Raw genomic sequence first — 21,753 nt, 5'->3', positions numbered from 1 at the left:
ACATGCCGAACACCATTTGAAATGTCTCAAAGCCACGCCGTATTGGAGGTGCAGCGAGTCCAGAGGAGTCAACAAAAGCGACCAGAGGGCTGGAGCACCTCTCTTATAGACATAGGCTGAGAAAGATGGGATTGTTCAGCCTGGAGAAGAGAAGACTCCAGGGAGACCTTAGAGCAGCTTCCAGTACCTAAAAGGGCCAAAAAGGAAGCTGGAGAGGAGCTTTTGGCATGGGCAGACGGGGGTAGAACAGCGGAGAACAGCTTTAAACTGACAGAGGGGAGATGAGGAAGAAGTTCTTCCCTGTGAAGGTGCTGAGGCCCTGGCACAGGTTGCCCAGAGAAGCTGTGGCTGCCCCATCCCTGGCAGTGTTCAAGGCCAGGTTGGACGGGGCTTTGAGCAACCTGCTGTAGTGGAAGGTGTCCCTGCCTGTGATAGGGGATTGCAACTGGAAGAGCTTTAAGGTCCCTTCTAACCCAAACCATTCTATGAATCTATGATTTTATTCCTGGAAAGACAGATACAAGGAGAAACTGCAAATCTAAATATAATTTTTAATGAGAATTTTCATAAAGAATCAGCTCTGAAATGCTTTTGCAAAACCTACTTTAATGCTGTGTAAGCAAACTTTAGCCATCTCACTCTGTGTACTAAGCGATGAATTACTTTGTTTGAGGAACGATATCTTAGTTCGATGATGTTACCATCATTTGTTGGATTTGAGGAAACAGAGATGGGTCTATTTCATGTGTTCAGGGGTCAAACCCACAGTGTGAGGAATGTCAGAGATGATGCCTTAGCATTCAGACTTCACCCAGACCAAAACTGTCAGGTTTTGCTTTGCCACTTTAGAGAATAAGATGTCAAAACGGGGGGTGGGGGGGAGGTGTTGGGGGTAAGGGAACAAAGGGAGCCCTTTAGAAGCACAAAGCATTAACACCAATATGCAGCTTAGATCAGATCAGCAGAATCAGTATTTTGGTCCAGCATATTACTAGATACATTAGATGCAGTTTCTGCAAATGGTTTTCAGTATTGCCAGCACTTAGGAAATCTTTTAACATCCAGCAGCAGACCTTGCTTCTCTCTCTGGGAACTGAAAAATGCTAATTCCCACCCACACCCCCCTCCCGATACCTTTTCCTGTATAAATGTGGAAAAGAGCACAGTCCCGATTTTCTCAGACCGAGAAGGACAGCCTATCTAATCACTCATTTTCAATCTCTGAAGACCAGCATGAATAACACCATTGTTGCACACGTATCAGTGCCCAACACTAGGGTTACACTGCTTTTGGAAAGAAGTAGCCTTTGGATTGCCCCTCCCTGGCAAGTATCACGTTTGGTTTTTTAAAAGGCATAACAGCACACCGAGCAAACACCAGAAAATGAATGTTGCAACACTTCAGCTTATATTCAGAATAAAAAAAAATACAATTTTGACTAGCTAGCAAACAAGTAAAATACTATCTTACCTCCACTTAAACAAAATAGCCCAGCCTTCCATTTGCACTATCTCCTTGCATTTATCAAGTTTAAACTAACAATGGGAATACTGAAGAAATCCTTCAAGCAAACACAGAGCTATTGAGCTGCTATGGCCTATCAAGGATTCTATCAATCTTAATGTCTAATGCCACATTTTTCCTCGCTTAGATTTCAACAGATACCAGAAAGAGTTGAGCAAATTTTATGTAATTGCTGTGCACTTAAGAGCTTCAGAGGAGACTGCATTTCACATTTAGTTACTTTACAAGGCACAGACCCACAGTACAGTGCACAGTCACCTGCATCCACCTTATCTAACTGTCAGGATAATCTCAAGGCCTCTGTATCAGTCATGCAGCATTATTTGACCTTCAGTTATAATATCCAGAAAAGAAAAAAAGGCAGAAAAAAAACAGTCCACAGAAATTCTTAGTATCATACTTCACTGGATCTTCAGGCAAAACTCATGTTACTGCATTATGGCTGGTGACAACCAGCTCATCAGAGGGAGGAGTACAAAACTAGCAAAGCTGCTTTTCATGGGAGACAAATTACTCAGTCTTTATTTGCACTGAGAAATACATGTTCATGCTAGTTCTCCTATTTGAATTCAGCCAGGATTAGTCATATCATTAAAACTCACAAAAATCCATTCTTAATGCATTTCTGGCAGCTTTAGCAATAAAACTACAAGGATTTATTAGCAATATAAATGATTATGATCTTTATTCGCCATGGATAATATTTTCAAGCATCTATACTGACTTACAGCCTATTGACCAGTCTGAAAATTTGGCTTTGACATGTTAGCCAGGGCTTTTAACGGTATTGTAAAATTCCTTTGGAATATAGGTGGCTTTAAAAACACTGCTATGTACCTACTTGGAAATCTGCTCCTAAGAAGCCTGTCTTTCACTGACAGTGAGAGAACTTCAGCCACTACCTCCCATCTCTTGATTGGAAAGGACTTTGTTGTCCCAGAAGTTAGATTCTTAATGCCATGAGTAGCCTTGCCTGCATGGTGGCACAAAGTTGGCTGGGATGACGTCCAGCTTATTGAACACCCTGAAATGGATTCCCTCAACACTGCTTTTGATGGTCAAAAATTCAGGCCAAGGCTGTTTACACTATTAAATGCTAAAGCTTTGGCAGCCTAGGTGCCTTCTGATACACCCCCATAACACCTCTGACACAGGAATTGTGTACTTTACAGAAGAGCAAAGACAGAATTACACAGTGCAATCGTGAAAAAACCCTAGGAGTTACCCAAATATTCAAAACACTTGGTTTCGTGTTGTTTTTTTTTCCGTCAGATCTTTATGATAGGCAAACCTTTTCAGTGTTATTTTATTAGCCATGGCCAGAAGTCTGATTACTAGTTAATTCTAGGGAGTATAGCGGTTTAAGCAGCTGCTGAAGTACACACAGTTCTGGAGGGTATCTGTGCAAGACAAGGCTATATGCAATTAGCTCTGGTGCACATATATTGTGTAATCTGGCTAAACTGACCAATAACCAACTCATAATGTCTCATAAAAGTCAGTGGCACAAAAAAATGACACTATGACTTGCAGTATGGAAAAATAAATGCAATACAAAGATTATTGCTATTTTAATGATACCACACATAGATGTGTTGTATAGGGGTACTTTCTCGTTAAAAATTAAAGTCATGAGAAAAAAAAACAAAAATGTATTTTTCTTTTTCTTTTAAAACCAAAGGGATTTTCCTGCACAGCACCTATCTACAGTTTATTTTCTGAAGTTTTGCTTTCCTCAGACGGATCCTTTTGTTTCACTTTGCAACTATCAGGGAAACTTGAGTATTTCTAGCCTAAGGACCCCACATAAATTCTTCTCTCCTTGATAGATGTTTACCTCCAACTTTTGCACAGGAAAAAAACCCCACAAATGAAGTTCACCTGTCCCTTGGTCCTTGCTATCATAGATGGCCCATGACAGATGTCATGGAAATAGTGCCTGCAGATGACATCCTACAAAGACTTCTGTAGGTTTCATTTAAAGTTTAAGCAGACAGAGGCTGCAGGTTCCCTCAAGGTTCATCACAAAGAAAACAAATATTATAAAAATTAGAACTAATCAATCAATATATGCAAATGAGGTTTAGAAGTGAAGAGCAATGACTCTGTCTCTCTACACCAGTTCTGGACCCCTGTATCTCAGATAAGCATGGGTTGCTAAAGGGGTACCACAGCTTGATACCACAGTCACTGGCTGCCCAGGCCATCACACACATGGGGAGGAGAAGCACACAGCTAGCCTGGAACAGGGCAACAAGACAGTGCAGGCAGGTCAGACGAACAAGCGATACTCTGTAAGGTATTTGGGCTCCATGTCAGTCAACAGCAGCCTAGCTTTTAATGGAAGCTTCTTCTCTAAGGCAAGACTAATAATGTGTCTCAAAAACACCTAAGGCAGTTTGCAACAAAGTAAGAAGGAAGAAACAGAAGATGTTACATGGGGAAATGTTAGATAAGTACTTTCAGCACGCACAGGGCCTTTGGTGCGAGCACCAATTTTACAATTTACTCTGTAAAGTTTAAAATTACCATATAATAATTACTAAATGAATATTGAAAGCAGAAGCTAAATACCTTCAGTGAAGACTGAAACATAAAGGGAGCATGTTCTTCACTATCATTAAGGTCAAACAGGTTTTGCTCCCCAAATGCAGGTAGAGTGATGCAGATGCTTTTATCCCTACATTACACAAATGGAACAGAAAATCACATAAGGAGCACACGCAGGTGTTGCTCACATCCCAGTACCATGCCTAGTCATGAGCCTTTTGCATCCTTATCAAAACCAGTACAAGAGCACTTGACCTTAATAGGACCACAAACACTTTGTACCTTTGTTATCTGGGTGTGATCTGTGACTAATTTAGCTAAGCTAAACATATCAGAATATTTTCATTTCAATTACAAGGCCTGAAAAAAATAATTTCGTATATTAGCTTCTGAATCCTTCCAGCTGCTTATTCCACCCTATTATTCTCTCATCCACATCGCTACCGTCTTTGGAGAAGGACACTCCCTCAGCTTTTTTTCAAAAATAGAATAACAGAAAAAAACCCAAACCCCACTGCAATCCAGCCTCTGTTACTATCTCCAAAATCATCTACCTGGGCTGGATTCATACCAGAGAGATTTACAGGACTTAATGGCAGCAAGGGCTGGAGGTCAGTTAAGGAAGCTCTGAAATTACTTGCCTTAGGATAGCAAATTCCACAGCAGTCGCAGCAAAGCACAGGCATAATGACTGCTTTGAATGGGGTGATGATAGATGGATAAAAGTTCTGTTACACACGCAGCACCAATGTCCTTGCATATGGTCTGATTTTCCTTTTGATAACTTCCTTTCTTGAATGAAGGTGTCTCAAGAAGCATCGTTAACTGCACTCTCTGTTCAAATCTGAATCAGATGTGCATTGTCAGTGCAACCACTGTTGCAACTGGGATCTACAAACTATCTTAATACTATCCCTCTGCCCTAGCCAAAATGGTTTTAGGTTTCAAATCAAACTGATACCCTGCAGTTATACGATGAAGTGCTGAGCTACTGCAATTTCAGTAACCAAGATTGTGCTTTCATCCTTCTCTATACAGAAGATTTCCATAAGTCAAGTTTGCTCATGCTACTACTGTTTTTTGCCTTTCCTTCCCAAGTTAACTCCTCAGATTTCTCTGTAATTGGCTTTTCAAGAGTGTGGCTGCCCCTTCCTAGCCCTGCGGCACGCTGTGCAGGAATAGCTCAGCAGCTGCAGTCTCACCATGCTTCCTCACTACTTCTCTTTCCTGCTCTCTCCTTACCTGTGCACTTCAGCAGGACTTCTCCATACCTACTTTAGATCATTTTTCAGTGAGGAAGGCAGTGAAACAATGCTCCCCAGTGAAAGATCTTGCTGGCTCTCTCTGAGGATCCAGGAGATGATTAGGCTTAGGATGATACCTGACACTCTATGATGCACCATGGAGTACCAACCTTGCCAAAAACCACAATCCCCTACTTACACCATCCTATTTCACTCCCCACAGCAACCTTTACCCTTTTTGTATCAACAAATATAGAGAAGGATGGGGGAAAAGGTTTAACACTGACTTTGTGTTTTAAAAATCAATAGCTCATTTCCTATAGAGCCACATAATCTCCCTGTATTTCCAACCAACACAAGAAAGTGTGAAATATTTTACAGATAGCTTATTCTAAGTTTAATAAACTTATATTAAGCCTTTTGGAAGCATCTACTATAAAATGGCTAGCACTGTAAGTTCTTGTGTTGTCTTTAATTTGCTTTTGATTTTTATAGTCAAAAATACACCCCACCCCACCCCCCCCCAAACAGTATTCTCAGTAGTTTTCCTTTGCCCACAGCCACCTAGCAATTTTCTAAGGCTACTAATTACTTTAAAAGATAATAGCCTATACATACAGAGTACAATTTTATGATAGAATGAAAAAGGCATGTTATGCTTACAAGACAATGCAAAGGAGGAAAAATGGAAACAAGAGATTTCCACTCTGGGGGAATTAAATGGGACCTCCTTAGGATGAGGCCATGAGAAAAATAAAGGGAGAGCAGAGACTTCTTAGGGAGAGGAGAGACTCCTTCAGTAAAGAGAGAGAAAAAAATAAAGAGATAAGCATCTCTTTCAGAAAATGAAACGGCCAAAGAAGAGCTAAAGGATTTTATCTAAAGTTTAAAAAGGGACTTGTGTAAAGGCATGCATAAAGGCATGCTACCTCAGTAAGCAAGGCTGCACAGTATTACCTCTATAGTGTCCATTTCCTGAGGATCCAGAACCACCCTAAAATCTTATCTAAGTCTATGCATGTGTGGGGTGTTAAGAGGATCGCCATGACTACACTCTGAGATACTGAGATGGGTACAACAGAAACATTCCTGCTTTACACAGCCTTTAGGACATGATGTTATGAAATACACATTAACAAATACTAAGAGCAAGGAGACTGCAGAAAGGCAGCTTGTGAAAATTGTGTCCATGACAACAGAGGGAGAACACCTCCATTTTTATGCATAATCCAAAGAACATCACCTTGAAAACATTAGTTCCTGTCCCACAAACTGGCTGAGAAAAGGCGTTAAGTGAAGAGGGAGGTGCATTCTTTAACCTCTTCCAATCCATACATCCCTTAAAGTTTCCTGAAAGAGAGGCCACCTCTCGGCATAATTTGAGCCTACCAAAACTAATCTTCGCTTCCTTCCTCCCCATTACAAAAGTCACCTTTCAGTGGATCCTTTAGAGAGTCTACAGACCTCCCATTTGTTTTCGTATACAGCCATAGGCTGAGACCAACCTTGGATTCTAAAATGTTGATCCAACATTTTTCTGGAGGTTTGTTAGATTTCCTATCTGGCCTCAAAAGAAGTTCAATAGAATGGTGAAATAGAAAGCTGATTATAAGAACAGGGAACATTTGAATTAAAAGAAAAAAGAAGCAGCCCATTAAATGAGATGACAAAGGTCATTGATCACAACATTTCATACAAACTCAGAACTTTTCAGGAACATTCATAGAGTTTAGAAGGAACTTTACCAAGTGGCAATCCCAGGAGCTTTTGTAAGTTCAAATAGCTGTTGACAGACACAGGCACAGGAACCTGATGGTCTCACTTATATGCAAGCTATACCAGTAATATTTTAAAATCCCTTCGTGTTTTGGAGTCCTTAAAATTAGGGGTATAAAGGATAGTTCAACTGAGAAAAGGTAAATCTTAACCAGTGCTGTAGAGTTGCCAAGCACTTCAAGGTGTGCATGACTACATGGGCATACTTTTAAATCATGCCAGGCACACAGCAGACAAGAGCACAAAGTCTCAGCCAGCCCTCAACTGACTTCACGCTCATTCAGATTTAACTTCCAAAATTTAATTTAAAGGGGCACAAAATTTCAGCTGCTGAAAATCCTGAGAGTCAGCAGCGCACAAATGAGTTTTAGAACCTTCAGCCATTAGTAATTATTATCAGTATATGCGAAGAAAAGGAGAGTGACTGCATGTCAAGACTAAGTCTGGGAATTTTTTGACATGACTTACGTATGTAAATGGAATACTTATTTATAGCTGCAGTAATAGAAAAAAAACCAACTAGTTCTGGAAATAATTCACAAAGAGAAAGGAGTAAATTATGAATCAAATATCACTCAACTAAACCCCCTAGCACTGCTGATTTCTGACAGGTAGGGCAGAAGCTATATTAGATGTGTATTACTTTTAAAAAAGAAACTTTTAAACTTAGAATAGTCAAGGCATTTTCTGAGTGAATAGAAGGAATTTGCAGAGAGCTGAAGATTTCTCTCATGTGGAGATGAAATCCACTTGCAGCAACACACAAAACAAGGTATTCTCATTATATATATATATATATATATTTAGGAGACAACTCTAACAGCAATTCCAGCTCCACACAGGTATCAACCACAAACATGGTTTTGACACTGCAATTCCCCAAGTGGCTACATGCATGCTGACCAAGCCAATTAAACACACAATTGTTAGCAAAAGCAAAAAAAATTACCAAACCACCAACTGAAACCAAGAGTCTTGTACTGTCTGCAGCAAGACAAATTTCCATATAAAATTTCATATGCTGAACCCCCTGGAAAGTTCTATGATCAGGTATTCACCAGATTCTTTTAATCTGGTGAATCTTATTACTTTTAATTATGCTAACTCTTCAAATACAGGTTAAAGTAATATTAAAATCACCTTAAATTCATAAACGCCAGATAATTCCATTTAGGCAGGATCCAGCCATTACAACATCACATAAAAGAGAAAAGCATATGTATATGTATTTTTCACATGGGCACATAGGGTTAGGACAAGGGGGAATGGCTTTAAACTGACAGAGGGAAGATTTAGATTAGGTTTTGGGAAGAAGTTCTTCCCTGTGAGGGTGGTGAGGCCCTGGCACAGGCTGCCCAGAGAAGCTGTGGCTGCCCCATCCCTGGCAGTGTTCAAGGCCACGCTGGACAGGGCTTTGATCAACTCAGTCTAGTGGAAGGTGTCCCTGAAGCTTGATGATCTTTAATGTCTCTTCCAACTCAAACCATTCTTGGATGCTATAACATATATGAGTCTGGTATAGGATATTATAGTAAAAAAGAAAAAAGTTTCAGTGATACAAGAAGATAGCCTAACCAAAATATCTGTACATCAAAAGTGAAATAAGATAGATACATGTTTTGATTTATTTCTATTAAAACTGTCTGCGCTAATGGATTCCAGCAGGCTACTTAGACTTGAAACTCATTTTCAAATAGAGAATCATATCAATAAGAATGTTCAATGCTCTCTCATTTTACAGTAGAACAGACAGAACGCTTACCAAGCCTGCTATGCTGTTCGCTAAGTGCCTGGCAAGATAAAAAAGTCTAATGGGTTATTCTACAAGGCTTTAAGGACCAGAGGTATCAATGCATTAAAAACCAAGGGGAGAGGCATTATATTCAAGCATAATTTATTGGGGTTTTATGGCATGAATTCACTTATTTACAGTTTCAGAAGAGACAGAAGAAAACTATCTAATGATCAGCTGAAGGAAAACAAACATTAGGTTCAAGTAAGCTCTCTGAAAGTTGCCTCCACAAATTAGTTTAGGCACGGGATTATAATAAAATAATATTTCTCTAAAAACAAACCAGCTTTTCATTTGGACACTTGTTACTTCTAGCTCTAAACAATTTAGTTAAAAATATCCTGTGAGGAGCTGAAGTACAAAGAGTAGAGAAGGATACTTTGGCTTTAAAAAGTAAGTAATTATCAACTCCTGATATCCTGATGAGGCTTTCCATAACCACACTTCAATTTATTCTTTCTATATACTCTAGTGTAAAGTAGCAGAAAACTTCCTCCTGGGGAGCAAGAGATGATGAGCTGGTGAGCAATCATGAACAATGACACAATAGAAAAGCTCATTAGTAAAATACATTTTCCATGAGAAGGATTTTTATTTTGTTAACAAACTTGAATAAGTGCCAATAGCACACAGCATCTAGGAAAGGCAACTGCCCTCTTGAACCAAACATGATCCACAAATGGCTGGGTGTTATGTATTTGCATACTCATTCACCCAGCAATTCAGGCAGTAAAAGTCCCAAGGCACCAATTAAGCTGTCCCTAAACCCTTACTTGACAACTTCTAAAGTACAAGGGGATTGCAGTTCTAGAGCTGGCTTTCCTTATGTAAAGTATTAATTATGGGAGGAGAGAGCATAACTTTCCTTCTTCAGTATCTTATTTAGGAATATATTAGAAAACTTTGCATATCTGCATTTCTTGCTCCAAACTCCTCACACCCACCCAAAAGAAAAAAAAACCAACACAGAGCCAGCAACACCCCCCCCCCCCCAAAAAAAAAACACACCAAAAACCAACCGCCAAAAAAAACACTTCTGTTCTGACACAAGAACAAAGAGATAAATATTAATTCCAGGAATTCCTTTTTACTGACGAATTCCATGGGCTGCTTTCCAGACTAGAGGAATGATGTCCCAGTTTAGGGGTTCTGCAGGGAAAATTCATGTTGATGTTCTCCATGGGGCATTTCTAAAACATTTGATTTACTGCCAATATGAGGTAGCTAACTATGTGTGACAACTGCCCTCTCAATCTGAATGAAAGCATTTGCACTCAGCACAGTTCTTAATCAATTATAGCAATGAATTTTCTACTGTCAAGCATTCAGGACTGAACTCTAGAACTGCTTGGTGAACACCACCTTCCCAGGCTCTGTGAAAGGCACATCTCCTGTCCACTGTAAGGTTATTGGCATGCATGAAAGGAAAAAAACGCACAGTTGCAAGAATACTTCTGTGTTATCTCCTTTGCTGAGTTTAGCAAAGCAAAATCTTATTATGATCTTCCTTCATCAGAAGATATAACAGGCAAAGCAAGTGAACAGGCTTTATTCCAGGGTGGGGTGGTTTGGGTTTTTTTCTTTCAGTGCTGAATAAATGAAGTGTAAAGTGAATTCAGTAACAGAAGAAATACATCAGATATTTAACACTGGAGGCAAGCACTTTTAAACTATTTACCCTTTACAGAGCAAATAATACCATGACTTTAATTCCTGAATTTTAAACATCTGCACATCTTTGCATCTTTGTGCTTGAATCACCTCACCATTCAATAGGTGCCACAAAGCCTTACACTGAAAATCCATTTTATGTGACTCAGGTGGTAAAGGAGTTTGAAAACAGCAAAGATGCTATGAGAGGTCATACGGAATCATAGAATGGTTTGGGTTGGAAAAGGCTGTAAGATCATCTAGTTTCAACCCCCCTGCCACGGGCACACGCTAAACCATGTCACCCAAGACTATATATCTGAATGGAGTCCTACATGTCTGAAAAGTACATGCTTCCCCATGCATGTGGCCTTCAGGATGTGTTACTACTCCAGGAGAAGTATTTAAAAGTGCCTGTTGGCAGACAATAAAAGCAAGAGTAGAGAGTAACCATATTCACCTGATCTTCATGATCTCTAGAAAATTGTTCTTATGCCTAAAAAAGAGTAAGAAAAAAAAAGGTACTTTAAGAAATGCAGCAATGGAGAACACTTTCATCAGGGAATAACTGGGAATCATTTCCAGTGAGGCTACAAACTTGCCTCCACAGGATTTCATCATTAGTCATTGCTGATTAATATCAGGTGGGGACACATTGCATTATTCTTGTATAATTTACCTCTATCTAGTAAAAAGATGACAGTAAACAAGATTACCACAAGATTATTTGGGTAGAGCTACTGTAGCCTGACAGCCTCCCTATATCAGCATTAATTTTTAAATGTAGATGAGCCCTGACAAAGAGCATGCTGTAAGCAATGACTACATTGGACTGGTTTGTGTCACTGAGGTCTAATAGAATGCTGAGCACACTGCATGTTCCCTGACAAAACACCTCTGAGCTCATTAGTTATAAGGTGATGTGTACAGCAGTGGTTTAAATTCCAGTCCAGGTGTAACAATGGCATGTATATCCTTATGGTATAAGCCTAGCAAAAAACAACAACCAAAAAAAAAACCCCAAACCTCAAGCCCCCAGATGCAGCATTTTTAACTGCTTTTTGTTTGGCTACTTTACTTTTACAACATGACTTTTTATCACAAATCTCATCATAGTCTTCCAAACAGGATTGTATTTGGTCTTTCTCAAGACCAAGAGCTCCTGACTTTCCAATAAAATCTGTGTGATGACCCCCAGCTGCAGATTGAACCCTAATGAAAACATCTGCAGGCTCAAAATATCTGCAGAGCCTATCCCCTTCAATGGATATTTTGTCTCTTTCATGACTGTCATCTGCCCTGTTTAGATTTTTATATTCTATCTCCCTAACCGGCTTAGGCAGCCAGAGGCACCCACTGATTTTCACAGCTGCTATCACCATAAAGTAGCTCAAGACCAACCAACCACCACAACAAAAAAGAAAAACCCAGAATGCTGCTGGTTTGGTGTTTTTTGTTGTTGTGGTTGGGTTTTTGTTTGTTTGGTTGGTTTTTTTTCTTAATATGCTTTCCTCTGCGTACTTCATTCGGAAAGTCGAAGGACAGGAGGGAGCACTTTGTACAGCATACAAATGACATCCCAAAAGGAGCGTGGGAGGAGAGGGCTGACAAGTCTGTGAAACACAAGAGCTGATAAGCACACATCCTCATGTGCTCCACAAATTAAAAAGCTCATTAAACTGAAAGTTTATCTTCCAAAGATTCCAGAACACACCCAGAGTATACACTTTGGAGAAAGACCTCCTCGGCGTCATTGAAACGACAGGGTCCAAACTTAAAGGATGTAAGTGACAACAAGGACCTGGCAATGACACAGCCGGCAAAAACCACAGTGCAAGAGATGACAGCTACAAGCTGGAGATGTTGAGGAAGAGCTTCAAAATAGCCTCAAAGGATAATGCAATTTTGATCACATTTTCTAGAAATTTCTGCCTTCAGATTACTTCATTTTCTTTCCTGAAGTTAAGACAGTTTTTAAACTTCTGAAGGCTTCCTGCACCATTAACCTTATTAGCATTAGAGTAAGCCATATGTTTGATTCTTGTTATTTCTTAAAACTCTATCTAGTCAGATCCACACAGCGTTTCAGCAGTGATGACAATTTAGTCTTACTTTTTAAAAAAGGCTTTGTTTTGTCACTTCTGCTATCAATTCACAGGCCCAACCTCCAAACAAATCTTTCCAGCTGCAAGAACCAATTAAATGAGCATATATCGACTGCAGCCAATCTTATTTAAAGTCATTTGGTCTTTTAAGAAGTTCTTCCTAATGATCACATCCCCATGCCTATGCTCCAGCACAGTTTACCACAGGCCAATATATAGATTTCTCTTATTTAATCAAAGCAATAATATAAATTACCTAATTGCACAGCAGCAGCTACCTGTGAGCAATGGCGACTGGTTAAATTCCCAGTCCTATCATGGTAAAATTCCCATCAACTTCAACAGACCAAGGCACTCATTCAGTGTCTTTAAGACTTCCCCAGGTCATGAAAATAAATGCTTTTCCAAACATAACTCATGAAACCATTTATGTATCATATGGTTCTTTGGCAGTATTTCCTTCCCCCCCCCCGGTTTAAAAAAGAGAAGAATGAACTGCATATTGAGATAGTAATACTAGTCCATCAAAAAAAAGGTAAATTCAAAAATATTTTATGATGGATTTCCCATCTGCATTCCACAAGACGGGGGATGGAATTAGAAGTCTCACTTATACACACAGAAATATCTATTTTGCCCCTCAAGAAAATACAAAAGCTATAGTGCATAACAAGCATTTAAATGTGCACATATGACTTTATATGCATCAATGTTAACTAGGCATAAAGAAAAGCTAAGTGTTTGCAAAATACCAGAACAATATCTGGCAACCACATTTTAATTCAAAACTGGAATAAAAGCAGAAAGTCAGTCTGCTGCTTAGGACCCTAGCTGTAGCTCAGGAGACAGGTTATCACTTCTAATATCTATCTTCAGAATAAGAGACAGGTGAAAAGTTAGCTACAAAATTCTTCCAAGTCAGCATTTAGTTCACTCCTCTCACCTCAAAGTGCCTGTATTCAAAATGCTTCCTAACACAAATCTTAAGCAAATCTTTGTCCAAATCTCTCACTATAAAATTAGGATAATATGTTCCTGCATCCTCAAGAGACAAAATTCAGTAAGAAACCCCAAGGGCCTCTCTGTGATGAATGGCACATTAACACACACTTGAACATTAACCAAATAGACAGATGGATAGAAAAGAAAATCAGATGCAGCTTGCTTTTTGGTACAAATTCAGACTCAAATGCAGGTGCATTGTGCGGACTCTATTAACAAATTCTTCAAACAGTAGCCAAAACCAGACACCAGTCAGGAAGTGATGTTAGTAACAAATCTGTGCTACGTAGCCTACACAGATTTTTTTCTTTTTTTTGGAGTAGAGGGAATATACAACAGAATCAGCAACAAACAGAAGCCATGATGAAATGCTAACTTGCAAGACCTAAACATCTATTTTCTCAAATGACATGAGCTAGATCTTGTAAAAATTCAGTGAAAATAATTGCATGTGAACTTGCCATTCACCTATATTTCACCTTATTTAATATTGTTTATTCCACCTGCAGTCACATATGTATTTTCTACTTAATACAGTTAATTTTGCCACAACATTCCCATTCCAGAACACCACCACATAACCCTGGTTACAGAGGCACAGATAAAAGGGCAGACTAAAAAAAAAACAACAATAAATGCTAAGACTGTGACAAATTAACACAAACGAACTGTGCAATGTGACCTTTAAACCCCTAAATAACAATATTACTTTTCTTTTTGCATAAATCTATTCAAATATCAAATATCTAGTTTTCCCTCCTTTAAGAGCAGCTTAGTACAATACTGATGACGATGTTAAAAATGACCTCACCAAACCACCACAAAATCTAAACAATCTAAAATAATGAATTATGAATACTAAATACACTCAGTATACCCCAACCCTCTCCTCCAAGCTTACAGCTGTTTTTATTGCATCTTCTTGATTTCTTGAAGACAAGATTAGAACAGATAACACTAAAAGTTAATACAAAACACCAGACATGCTTATTGCAGAGAGACAAGACAGACTAATTAGTCACCTGGTGCCTGCCTTATTCCTACAGGAGGTTAAATTTGCCCCAGCTGAGAATCTGACAGTTTCCCCATCAAGGTCACACTGATCTGTATAACTGCAAATCCTGAACCTACAGTAAGCAACAATATTCCTACCTTTTCCTCTGAGCTCCAAAGCTGAAAATTTTCCTTCTTAGCTGAAATACAAGGACCAGAAAGAGGCTCAAGCACTCAAGAAACTGCTCTTGCTCCAGGTTATCCTGCCCAGATACATGAGCTAAAACCCAGGACCAGTATTACCAGGGCCAAGCGTTGTCCTGCTCCTTTTAAGAGATAGCTGCTGGCCTTGTTTATCTAATTTGAAGCACCTGCACATAGCAAGCACTGTAAAACCATGTGTGTCTTCTAGGGAGACATTCAGAGTCTAGAGATGGTTAACAAACAAGTATTTTCCTACAGAAATGGCTTTGTGCTTTGAAATAGCCAGGGTTAGGTTTTTTTTGTTTTTAATATCTTAATCTTCTTTTGATGGCATTTGCTGCAAAAATCCGACATCAGCATTTTGACCTGTTTAAATGAGTTGACTGTGTACTGTTCCTTCTCTTAATCTGGAATTTTAACCTGCACCTGGACTTCACTTTTTCTGATAAGTGGTCAGTGCAGAAACACGTATCTCTCTGAAATTTTTCTGATTAAATGTGATAGTAAAAGCTTATTTCCACTTAAATACTACAAAGCTATACCTAAAATTATTTCAGTAATGATTACAGTAATCACATTTTCAGACATGCGAATTAACTCTAGTATTCTTCATGCCTTTTCAATGCCTCTGGGTACCATGATTATCAGGATAAACTGCTCCAGCATGATAATAATCCTTCCTAAAGATTCCTGAAGTCACTGCTAGTAAAAATCAAAGCAGATGAAATTATAAACTATACTGAATTAATTCTGCCAGCCTTTCCTTACCTGTAGCAAGAGTTTATTTAAGAAGCAGTCTCCCCAAGATATGCAGACATACATATATAGATTATTTGTACCAGTGATCTTTTCTTCAATAGCGCTACACAGTTTACACTGCCACACCTCACAGTGTAAAGCCAGGAGAAAAGGGTGACTCTCATCGAGAAACCAGAATTGAATGTGCATCTGCTGATATGCACCACGCTTGTTCAGCTTCATGTATCTGTGACAAACTGATGGGAAGGTGCTCCTCTCTCAGCTGGCTCAAGCTGAGATGAATGGTTTCTCACTATTTCCATTTTCTGAAGTGGCAGAGCTCTTTCACATCACTGAAAGGGTTCTGACTTACGCTGCCTGGGGGAAAAGCAAATCTCCACTCAATGGAAAATCAGAGGTCCCTGGAAACAATTACATCAACCAGGAAAGTCAAAATAACCATCTGTCCCATCCCCCCCCCCCTTCACCCCAGGGCTCAAGTGCTCTCTCCTGTCCAGGCTTGCTGATTCCCATGTCTTTGGCTGGCTGTGCATCCCTCCTACCTTGCTGTACCCTCTGTATCCCTCCTAGACTGCCTCTCCATGAATTTCTAGCATAAATCTTAAGTGAAAAAATCCACAGAATCTGCCCTCAGTGCAACTTCTGCTCAACACGTTCAACAAGCAAGCGGTCTTAAGCCGCAAAAGGATTTTTACCTTTTTCATCACAAACGTTTTCCAACAGAAACATTTTAATATTTTTAATTAAAAGTGACATTCCTGGAGAAGTTTTACAACAGTAACGCAGCAATGAGAAAGCATCACACAAACCAACACTGAAGAGTGAAGAATTATTTAAGCTTTTAAAAATAAATCTTCTACAGACTGTCCAGTGCAAGGTAAAACAAAAATAATCATTTCACATATATCATAAAATGACACTTCCCTCAACTGCACAAATTGATTTACTTGCCATTACTCATAAATTCTTTTCAGTTTCTAAGGGTAACAGAAGGGGACCACTTTGCCCATGAAAGCACATGAGTTTGGCACCCACTGATTTTACCCAGTGCCTGTTATCTCCAGAGATAAACACCTTGCGCCATTACTGACAGACAATACAGTATTTAACATGTTACTATTGGAAGCTGGATGTACATAGAAATATGAGCAAACACATGTCTACATATGAAGTTATGGATGTGCATTTACAGATATGTCCTTTCCAAAGCTGTGGGGCTAATTTAGGCACTAACAAGTCATATAGATTTAAGTGATGACATCTGTGAACCAAAATTGAGATGCATGAAATACATACATTATGGAACACCTGAAAATGACTTTTTCAAAACTCTTTCAAGTTCTTCCATGAGTATTTCAGACAAATATCCAAAGAGAAAATACAGCTGATACTTGAATCTATTTAATAAAATATAAAAGTTCTACCATAAATTAATGTTAAGATTGTCTATGCAGTCAATCATTAGTCACGCCAAAAATATGTGCTCTGGTTATTTTCTCTAACAATCAGCACATACGGCTTTTCTACAGTGTTAGCATTTAACATTGGGCTAAAATTGAATGGGAGCAGAAGCATACAGTTTTTTACATACATAAAACACAGCAAAGGATAAAATTAATACTCACTCTTAAATTCTATATTTCTTCAGCCAAGTGCCTATTTGTGCAGCATTAATATTGCATTAACAGCTTTTGCATATTCATTTTCTCTAGAAACAATATTCCTAATCTTTGCAATAACAAATATATTGATGTACAAGATGACTAGAACTCATCCTTAATATCCTCCACTACTGGAATTCTATTATGCTAAAAAATAAACTTTTGGCATCACCAAATGCTTTCATATATTTCAGACAGGTTGCTGTCTTCATTGTTAGTTTTAAAAAGATGACAGTTAAAATCAAGCATGCTATTTTGTCATGTCGGTGGAATTCTTCATTTTTATTTTTATTTTTTAATTCCAAGCAATTATTTACCAAATGCATTAAGTATTTAAATTATGAGCAAATTTATTAACTTTTCAGACTTGCAAATGGGGAAAAAAATAATTCAGTTTAACCAAGAAAAACAAACACCTGGAGACATCCCCTCCCAAAGGTCTCTTGGCAGTTGTAGAGAACTTGCAGCCCATTTTGTTTGCCCCTGAGCCCTCTCTCTGGGCAGCTTCCAGAGTTTCCCCGGCACTCTCAAAAGTTCTGGAGTGGCATTTGCAGTGTAAACAGCTGTCAGCACTTAGATTACTGTAAATTACTTACAGTAAAGTCACAGAATACTATAGGATACTTTAAGGCCTTGTTAAGACTGCAATAATTATTCCCAGAAACTGAATTATGGGATCATCTAGTGCTTAGAGGCAAACCCAGGAAAAATACCATGACCTGAAACGTGAAGACAACTTTGAGCAGAGAGCAAACCTGTAATGAATTTCCCACAAGCAAAGAAATTCAAGCATCATACAGCAAAAACATGATGTTTAATGATGAAAAATATTTAATGTGCTTGTCACTGTGTCTGACACCACGACTAGTATTACAGGTACATTACCTAGGGGTGATCACTGAACAAAGTTAAAATTTCCTCGGAACATCTTCATCATGTCTACCTGTGGGATGGCACAGCAACAGTCGCGAGAACCCACAGCTTGGAAAACCTGGCTTTAGACAGCAAGAACTATTTTGTATTAGCAAGGAAAAAGTGTTCCCACCCAGTTTTTGTAGCTACACCATTGCCTGTCAATGAATCATGGGTTTTTAGACATATTCAGATACTCCAAAAATATTGTGTAGGCATTTTTAGAATATAAACAAAACCAAAAATGGTCCAGAATCTCTTTTTCAACTGCTAAATGTCTAAATAAATTTAGTGACATAAACCTGCAAATAATCAAGCCAACATTTATGTAAAAAAAAAAATCCAATTTATAGTTACTTGAATTTTTCAGAGAACAGTTTTGACTCTCTTTTTGAGAGTAAGTTTCAATAATCTGTCCTTCCTGAAAATTATTTCAACAGTTAATCATAATTTGAACCATCTCATTTAAGAAATGAGAAATTTAAAACAGGGAAAGATCAGAACAACCTATTTTATTCATAATCAAATCAGTATATTAATAAATTAATAAAATAGTTTAGAAAAAGAAAACAGCAAAGTGCTAGGCAGGTCAAATCCTTAGCTGTACTGAAAAATAGAATCTCGACCCAAACGTTTCAAATGAGGGTGCCAAAGCTATGCAACAATGATGTCCGGAAGCCCGGGATGTCCAATAGCACAGGCTTACAAGTCGAAGACACATCAAAGACGGCAATATTTCTGGGAGAAACTTCTGCAAATTAAGACAGAACATGGTAGGCTTCTCTCTTTGTTTATACCAAGTGCTCACTTACAATTTTTATGATAACACAGCTGCTTGACTGTACCTCCAATTTCAGAGTCATGGTATTACCACCACTTTGAACAATATGACAAAGATTCAGCTGAGGTGAGACACTACTGAAAGAAAATGATCCCTTTAGCATGGGGAAGGAATTCTGATTTAGGTGCTCAAACAATTCGTTGTTTTTAGACAGAAATTCTACACAATTTCACACTGGTTTAAAATCTGAGTGTGAGACATTTTACAGGAAGGAAAGATAAAAAGAATTATTTTGTATTATTTCCAGTAGAAACAACAGCTCTGGTCAAAACAGAAAAATAAATTTATCATATATGTTCTCTATGAAAACCATACATGTTCTCTATGAAAACCATAACTGAAGATAAGCTTAAATACATCTGTTGATCAAGACAAGAAACTCCTTGTTATTTATGCACAATGAAAACCAGTTTAAAAAGAGTTGCCATTGAGATACTTGTTGGTACATCATCCACTGACAGTTCTTTTTTATCTTGTGATTGTCTACAGATACTTTTCTCTGTTCAAGAAACATGCCAAGCATATGTGCATTTTTATCATAAAATAGTGAATTATAATAACGTGAGTTCATCCCAATCAGTGGGTGGCTGTGTTTAGCTTTTTTTGGAATACTGCAGGCTATATGAAGTATCTTCACTAAAATATCCAAGGACTTCATCATGTACCCTTTCCTTTCCACTGTCCCCTTACATTTTCCATAATTAAGAAGTATCAGTGATTTCTCCTTGCACATACTAAACCAATCTTCTTACAGTTTCTGACAGCACACAGACAGGCAGACCCTCTCAAGCAGATCTAACAGGAGGGTGTTGCATCACAACAGCATGGCCACCATGACTGACACAAGTACTGCAATGTTGACTGTCCACTTGCTGCCATCTGATGTTCTTCGGGCATGCAATACAGCAAATACTGCATTTGTGTGGTTTGTTGGTATTTCTACATTGCAAATCATTCCTTCACAGCAAGAAATACATTCCTGTGGAGAAAAAGGAGATCATTTGACATAGGCTAATTCAGCAGTAGCTTTTAAAGATATATGTTCTATCAACAGGTTGCAAAGGTTACACCTAAACAGACTCATTGTTTCTGCCTGGCAGCCTGACCAAAGGCAGCAGTTGGAGCATATATGCTACAACTCTTCTTCCAAATCATGCAGCCCAGCCTTCCTAGAGTAACTCACAAGCTAGTGCTCTCACCAGGCTTCAGAACTACGATGTGATGAATACAGCCATGTTAACTGTACTGACAAGTTCGGTTTTGTTGTCTGAAATCTTTCATGTTAAAAATAACATAACTAACTTTCACAACTACTAAGGAATTAGTGGATAATCATGGTTTGGTTTGGTTTGGAAGGGACCTTTAAGGATCATCTAGTTCCAAAGCCCCTACCAAGGGCAGGGACACATTCCACTAGCCCAGGTTGCTCAAAGCTCCGTCCAACCTGGCCTTGAACACTGCCAGGGATGGGGCAGCCACAGCTTCTCTGGGCAACCTGTGCCAGGGCCTCACCGCCCTCACAGGGAAGAACTTCCTAATATCTAATCTAAATATCCCTTCTGTCAGCTTAAGGCCATTCCCCCTCATCCTATCCCTACAGACGCTTGTAAAAAGTCCCTCTTCAGCTTTCTTGTCAGCCCATTAAGGCACTGGAAGCTGCTCTAAAGTCTCCTGGAGCCTTCTCTTCTCCAGGCTGAACAAGCCCAGCTCTCTCAGCCTGTATCCATAGCAGAGGTGCTCCAGCCCTCTGAGCACCCTCAAGGCCTCCTCTGGACTTCCTCCAACAGGACTTGACTTACTGCAGTAAGTCAAGAATAACACTTTGGTAGGGTATGTCTGATTATTAAGAATAAGCTTTTACCTAGGATCCACAGCATGAGAGAAGTCAGCAGTTCAAGGTTTTTGTCATGTAACAAAAACTCAACTTGTATCTTGCTTAAGAGTATGGCCCTCATGGACAAGTACAGTCTCACTTTGTGTGCTGGGCAGTGTTGTCCAAGCTGTGTTATGCAGAGAACTGTGTTATGCAGTACCTTACTCCCAGTCTGGTTTGCTCAGGTGCTGACAGTGACACAGCTGCAGCACCACAAGTATCGGCGCAGGTTGCATAGCCTACCTGGGCACCTTACTCAGAAAGCAAGGCCCATGCATTTGGTACACACTAACACTGCCCCAGAAAGCTCAGATGTTTCTTTAGAAGTTGTGATTACATCCTGTCATACAGCAACACAAACGGGAAAGGAGGAAGACTGGGATAGTCATGCTTCTGTTGCAGAAATTTGATGTCTATTGTTAAATACTGGAGAGTGTATCTTGGCACATCCTTCAGCTCATCAGGAAAAACAAGTACTGAAATGCAAACCTCAAAACCAATGTGCTGCTCTGGCACATAGAGCAGTGCTTACTGTGTGGCCACTTTTCCTGTGACGGTGGCAGCCTACGAAATGGCATTCCTCTCCAGTGGCACACTTTTTGGTGACTGATGTACTCTTCCCATGGTCTGTGAAGAGATGAACTGTCAAACAGTATTGAGTACCTACAAAATAAAATTTGAAATGTTTAGTTAGCAAAGTATGCATTCTTTTACAGGGTTTAAAAACTTCACACTAATTAGAAAAATATTCTCATAAAAATACTTATTTTGGCTATATAAAGCCATCATGCAACTTAATTATAATACCATTTAGGAAGAAATTAATTAATGATGAAATCTTTAACTTAACTAATCCTTCAAACCTC

General features: G+C 39.0%; 2 protein-coding genes across 2 annotated transcripts in view; both read right to left on the bottom strand.

Moving 5' to 3' along the window:
- The window catches only part of LYPD6 (LY6/PLAUR domain containing 6), a 66,930-nt gene extending 51,612 nt beyond the window's left edge, over positions 1-15,318 (bottom strand). Inside the window, exon 1 of the mRNA XM_062637778.1 lies at positions 14,797-15,318. The gene's annotated coding sequence lies outside the window, so the exon portion shown is untranslated. The remainder of the gene's footprint in view (positions 1-14,796) is intronic.
- Positions 15,319-16,324: 1,006 nt separating this feature from the next.
- The window catches only part of LYPD6B (LY6/PLAUR domain containing 6B), a 52,461-nt gene continuing 47,032 nt past the window's right edge, over positions 16,325-21,753 (bottom strand). Inside the window, exons 5-6 of the mRNA XM_062637782.1 lie at positions 21,420-21,550; positions 16,325-19,993 (exon numbers count right to left, since the gene is read on the bottom strand). Coding sequence (XP_062493766.1) covers positions 19,829-19,993; positions 21,420-21,550 — 296 coding nt within the window. The 3' untranslated portion in view covers positions 16,325-19,828. The remainder of the gene's footprint in view (positions 19,994-21,419; positions 21,551-21,753) is intronic.

This window comes from Pezoporus occidentalis, unplaced genomic scaffold (assembly GCF_034315485.1).
Source record: "Pezoporus occidentalis ecotype Australia unplaced genomic scaffold, CSIRO_AGI_Poc_V1 ctg54, whole genome shotgun sequence".
NCBI lineage: Eukaryota > Metazoa > Chordata > Aves > Psittaciformes > Psittacidae > Pezoporus > Pezoporus occidentalis.
This window is presented reverse-complemented; position numbering and strand designations above follow the sequence as displayed.